At 27.2% G+C, this 6,375-nt stretch overlaps 1 protein-coding gene across 1 annotated transcript in view; it reads right to left on the bottom strand.

Moving 5' to 3' along the window:
• The window catches only part of Phum_PHUM532860 (beat protein, putative), a gene marked incomplete at both ends in the record, with an annotated part of 20,941 nt that extends 14,900 nt beyond the window's left edge, over window positions 1–6,041 (bottom strand). Inside the window, 2 exons of the mRNA XM_002431465.1 lie at window positions 5,318–5,526; window positions 6,002–6,041. Of these exons, the coding sequence (XP_002431510.1) occupies window positions 5,318–5,526; window positions 6,002–6,041 (249 nt within the window). The remainder of the gene's footprint in view (window positions 1–5,317; window positions 5,527–6,001) is intronic.
• Window positions 6,042–6,375: the final 334 nt, after the last annotated feature.

The raw sequence follows: 6,375 nt of genomic DNA, 5'->3' as shown, positions 1-6,375 counted from the left end.
AGTGGAAGAAGAAAAAAAAAAAGAAAGTGGAAGAAGAAGAAGAAAAGTTTTTTTTTTCCTTTTACATCTTATAAACTTTAAAAACCGGATCTTTCCTTTTTCTTATCAAAAAAAAAAAAATTTGTTTTAAAAAGATAATAAGATTCAAAAATGAAATTTTCTTATTTTTTGAGGGGGGCGGAAAGGAAAATCAAAATTTTCAAAAAAAAAACTATTGAAAAAGTTTTCGAAACTAATATCGAATGAAAAAAAAAAAAAAAAAAAACAAAGATGGATGAATAAATGGCGGATATGTAAAATGAGTTGAAAAAAAAAAAGATACTCAAGAGAAATCAAAGTGTTAAGTATTCTTGTGTGATAAAAAAAAAAAAAATCTCCAGAGATTTTCATGGAATACAAATTACTTGTAAAAATTATCATTATTATTATTTATAAAAAAAAAAAATCAATTTAAAAAAAAATTGAAATCAAAAAAATTAAAAGAAAAAACAAAAATGGCGAAAACAAAATTATATTTTAATAAAATAAATTATGATAAAGCGGGGAAAAAAAGCAGGGAAAAATGCAGGGAAATTTTTTTTCTATTTCCCTGTCGTGAAAAAATCTTGAGATAAAACATAAAACAGATTCATATATATATACATTCTAGATTTTTTCGGTAAAAAGATTATTCCACGTATTTCATTGAGAGAGAGAGAGAGAGAGAGATGAATCTTGTAGATCATGTCGATGCTGTATAGGGAAAACTATAAATTTTGTTTGTGTTCACGTCGTCCGCCGACGCCGCCTCCTCTTTTCGGTCCCCAAAGCTGACGCTTTTCCTCCGTCGCCGCCGACGACGCCATTTTTTTTTTATTCAATTTTTATGAATTTTTTTTTTTTTTTTGAAAACACTCATTCACTCACTCACTACTATCAATTTTTCCCCCTCCCTCACCCCTCTTTTCCCCCATCAGACGTTAAAAAAAAAAAAATTGATTTTTAATTTTTCTCCAGTTAAATTTTCCAGATTTATCGACGATGATAATCCGTAATTTTCGAATTGTTTTTACAATTAAAAAGTTTACGCCTTCACATTATCAATAAATTATTTTTCTTCTGCTTTTTTTTTTTCTCGATCGATAAATAATCGATTATTTTCGATATATAATTTCGATTATTTTTAATTTTTTAAATAATCCATTTGAAAAATTTAAAAAAAATTGGGAAAGTTAGAAACAATAGAAATTTCTCGTCTGTTTTGCAAAACCTAAAAAAAATAACATGTCACGTGTTTTATAAAAAATTTTATTGCTATGTAATTATTCTAGAATGTTCTATGAAGTGTTAAAGAGAGAAAAAAGATGTTTTTACGACGTATATATATTTTTTTTAACACATTTATTTAATAATAATTTATTAAAGATTTCGAAAATTTTTTTTCTACTGTCGTTTAGCAAACTTGCTGTCGTTCTTTAAAAATTAGAAAATCGAAAAAAAAAATTATTATTATTATTATTTAAGTGATAGAGTAAATAAAAGCGTAAATAAGTTTCCCGTGATTTTTTTTTTTTTTTATAATAAAATTACATAAATAAATAAATAAACGTCTTCATTTATCTTAATACTCTTTCACGTAGTTTTGTTGTTGTTGTTGTTGTTGTTGTTGCTGTTGTTGTAGTAATGGCAAATTCTTTTCAAACATTTTTGTTTTTGTAAGAAAATAAAATTTGTCTCTTTTTTAGTTAATTAAAATTTATTCCGTCTGTCGTTGTTGTTGTTGTTTTCGCGTTGTCGTTGTTTTTCTAAAAAAGTTTTTTTTTTTATTATCGCTAACGTATGCATCATTCGAAAGAAATTTGCGCGCGCGCGCGCGAGTGTCACGCGTGTGACGTCATTCTACGTCATCACTCAAAAATATTTTTTTTTATTTTTTTTGAAATCGTTTTTAAAATGCGTTTTATTGTGTCGTAAGTCAAATTATAAATGAATTCTCGCGAGCGAACGCTCCGGGTAAAAACTTTTCCTTTTTTTTTTTTTTTTGTGAAAATATTCGAATATATTGTTTAAGAAATTATTATCGCATCCGAACAGTGCCGGAGCTTTTTTCCCCCATGAGATTTCTTCCAACCGCCGCCAACAACCGACGCATCTTTCAAAATTCCATCTCTCTCTCTCTAACTATCTTTCTTTCTCTCTCGAGTAAAAAAAAAAAAAAAAGAATAATCTCAAATATAAGAAAAAGAAAATGAAGAAAAAGGCGACGTGTAAGAAAATAATAATCCATCCATCAGATAATTAAAAGAGTCAAAAGATGACGAGAAATAATAATAATAATAATAATAATCTTTTGTCCTTATTTCTTTTGAGTTCTTGCGAACGCAAAATTCAGTAAATGGAATAAAAAAAAAAAAAAAAAACAATCACGACAGGAATCAATCTACAGCGCTATTCAAATTTTTATATTAAAAAAAAAATGGCGATTAATTAATAAATAAATAAAAATCTTTAAATATAAAAAAATAATAATAATAATAATTTTTTCCCTACGTCATAATCTTCTTTTTTCTCTTTCGTAATTATCTCATCCAGAAAAATTTTCGACGGATGAGGGCGGGGTACGGGACGGGGAGGAGTAGGGAACGAGGAGGAGAGTGGGGGTGGGGTAGGGTAGGAGGCGCCACCGTCGCGATTCGAGTCAATTAAAAAAAAAAAAAAATTTTTTTTTTTGGATGAGCTCAATGTCAACAAAACTATTTCATTTCCTTCTCATTCAAATGTCAATTAATGGATTTTATACGGAAAATGATCTTTTTTCCTTTTTCTTTTTTTTTTTAATCTTTTCTCATTTATTATTTTTCTTTCTTTCTTTCTTTCATTCTTTCATTTTCTTTATTTTAAAATTAATTAATAATAATAATAATAATAAAATTTTCTTTTCTTTTTCATTTCATTTCATTTGAAATTAAAATAAAAAAATAAAAAATAAAATAAAACTGGAAATAACGTTATTATCATCATCATCACATATCATTATCATTATTATTATTATTATTACGAGCATCAAACAATAAAATAAAATAAAAAAGTTAAATTTAATTAAATTAAAACGTAAAATAATTAATTTCATTTGTAATAAACGTGGAAAAAAAAGGAAAGGAAAGGAAACGGACCAAATAATGAATAAATTTTTTTACAAATAATTATTTTTACAACAGCAACAGCAGCAGCAGAAGAAAGAGTAGCCATTTTTTTTCAGGTCTCGTTCAATGATAAAAAAAATTTTTTTACTATGCAAACGTAGGAAACCTAAACGGAACCTTTTCCCATTTGTTCGTTTGGGCGGTCGTTCGGTTGGTCCTCCACATAAGTTAAACGTTTTGACTTTTTTTTTTTTTTTAATTAAAAATAATAATAATAATCTTATAATAACAGAACAAAAGAATAAAAAATCTTTTAAATTACTTAGAGAAAAAGCCTTTGGATAATAAAAAGTTTTTTTTTTATATAAAGTTTACTTAATTTTTTTTTTTTACTGGAAAACCCTCTGGAAACGTTTCTCATTTTCAAACAATAAAAAAAATTTCAATTTCATTTTCAAAACTTTTCTTTCGTGATATGTAAATTAAGTTACTGCTTAGTCCGGATGACACCTAATTTCCGTTGTAATTTTTTAGTTTTTACCCTAACCCCCCTGACTCCTTCCCACCCTCCCCCTTCTCGGACATGTTTTCAAAAAAAAGCCCAAAGGAAACTCGTTCAAGAATAAAAAACTCTCAATTCGTGCATGTATATATAAAGTTATTATTATTTTCTTTTTTTCAAAGGAAACAAAAGGAAAACAAAAGATTTTTAATTTTTTATATGCGTGCCTTTACCCCCCCCCACCGGTTGTTTCCATTTAAAAATAATAATAATAATATTTAATATTAATAAATTTTGACGTTGCTCGACGACAATTGTTGTTCCTGTTCATTAATTACAATATTGATGATTTCTGTTGTGAAAATTGCTGTCGTACATACATGAGATGTCTTAACGTGAAGAATAAGAAGAAGAAGACAGAAAAAAAAATTTTCTTTTTTAGTCGCTTGAATTTATTAAAAAGGGTAAAAGAACATCTGCTTGAGATTGATGGCCTCGAGGTTGAGAGAAAATAAATTTGTAAGAAGAATAAGAAGAAGAGGAGGAAGAGGAAGAAGAAGAGAAGGAGTAAAAAGAGTTAAAACGAAAATGAAATCATAACAAAAAAAAAATGAATTTTAAAAAAATAAAGTCTAGAATAGCAATGAGGTGGGAGGTTGAGGAAGGGTGGGGAGGGGAAAAATGGAAAAAGTCGGTAATTCATAAATCAAATTTTTACACACGCACATGCACGCACACGCACACGCACAGGCAAGTTGATGTTAAACATCAATTTTTCACCTAAAATAAGAAAAAAAAAGTAAAAAGTAAAATGAAAAGTGAAAATTCTCGAAAGGTTTAATAATAATAATAATAATAATAATAATAATAATAATAATAATAATAATAATAATAATAATAATAATAATAATAATAATAATACTAATAAGGAAAAAGTCAAAATCTTACAACACCTTCTGACAATTTATTGAGTAGAATAAGACTAATGATCCGGTTGGTCAAAATATCATGGGGGAAAGAAAAAAAAAAAGGAAAAAAAGAAAACTTTAAACTATTTGGCCAGGAAATGGATAGATGAAAAAATAGCAGAAAAAAACTATACGTTTAACACCCATCATCACTTTTTTTAAAAAAAAAAAACGTGGAAGAAGAAGAAAACAAAAAAAAAATAAAGAGAGAGAGAGAAAAAAAGAAAATCGGCCGCGGGCATTTAAACGCCGTTTAAAGCTTAATCATCACTTTATCGATTCTCCAGAATTTTCCAGTATTGTGGGGGCGGAACGGGGCGGAGGGGAAGCGAGGGGGGTGGAGTGGTGTGGGATGTGACGGCATTTCATCATCCCTTTTTTTTTTGCTTTTCATCTTCCTCCCCTTTCCCTTCCTTCACGGGAAATATTCTTCATTTATGTTTTTATTACTTTATTGCCTTTTTATTTTTATTCTTGTTTTTTTTTTGAATTACAAATTTGTCGACTTCTGCCTTTTCACTCTCTCCCTCTCTCTCTCTCTCTCTCTCTCTCTCTTTCTTTCTTCCGTTTTGATTTTTTATTATTTTTCTCAAATTCGAAGGGTTGTTTGTGTCGAGTAAAAAAAAAAAAAATTTACAAATATTTATTTATTTTACATGTTTCCCTCGTCATTTATTTATTTAATGGGTGGACGGAGTGGAGGGGGGAAAGGCATCATTACTTACGTCCACGTTAACTTTTCCGACGGGAAAAGTTTTTATTGGAAATTCATCCTTCGGTGTAAATCTATAAAATTCTCTTCGTCCTTTATACCATTTAACCGAATACAAATTATCACCTTCTAAATCAAAATCACACATGAAAACGGCCGTTTCACCTTTTCTAATTGCTTGCGGTACGGAAACTCTTAAATCTTTTAAACTTTCACTTAAATCTGAAATCAAAAAAAACAAATTTCTTATCAATACTTTACTGATAACGCAAAAACTTTAAAAAAAAAAAATTTTCCTATTTTTGAAATAAGATAAGTAAACGAAAAACGAGAAAAAAAATTTTCCTTTCCTTTTTTTTTCTCACTTTTACTGACAGACATTTTCCTTTCCTTTTCCTTTCCTTTTTTTCTTTTTTCTACTCAATTTTAAATAATAATAATAATAAAAAGTAATTTTTTTTTTTTTGGTACGTCAATATCGTGCACACGTGTAACTAGAAAAAAGGAAATGAAAAACAAAATTATCTCCGGTCACTTATCAGTCGTGGAAAAAAGTGGAAAATTTTTTTTTTTTTTTTTTTCGATTGATCGGCCATATTTTTTTTTTCGGTTGTTTATCTATCATAGAAAATCCGCCATTTTATTTATTCTTTTTTTTTTTTTTAAAGATGTTTTCCTTGTCAAAATATTTATCCACTTATTCCTTCCGGTAAAAAATTTTCCGAACAAGATATCATCTAATTTTTTTTATATAAAGTAAATATTATATTAATTTGATATTAAATCGTATAAGCGTAAATATTTTGACAAAAAAAAAAAAATGTCTTCCGTTTGTGGTTGTTGTTAATAATAATAATAATTGTTTTAAAAAAATTTTTTTATTATTATAAAAATATTACAAAGTTATATTAATAATAATTTAAATCATTTCCGGTTCGTCGAAAGAGAAAGAGAGAAAAAATTAAATAAAATATAATTGATATTATGAAGAAAATGATGCAAACAAGAAAAGTAAAAAAAAAAAAAAAAAGCAGAAGACAAAATGAGAGACAAACGTTTTAAATTTCTTTT

Source organism: Pediculus humanus, genomic scaffold (genome assembly GCF_000006295.1).
Source record: "Pediculus humanus corporis 1103172108288 genomic scaffold, whole genome shotgun sequence".
NCBI lineage: Eukaryota > Metazoa > Arthropoda > Insecta > Psocodea > Pediculidae > Pediculus > Pediculus humanus.
Note: the sequence above shows the minus strand (reverse complement) of the source record. Positions and strands in the feature narration are given on the sequence as shown.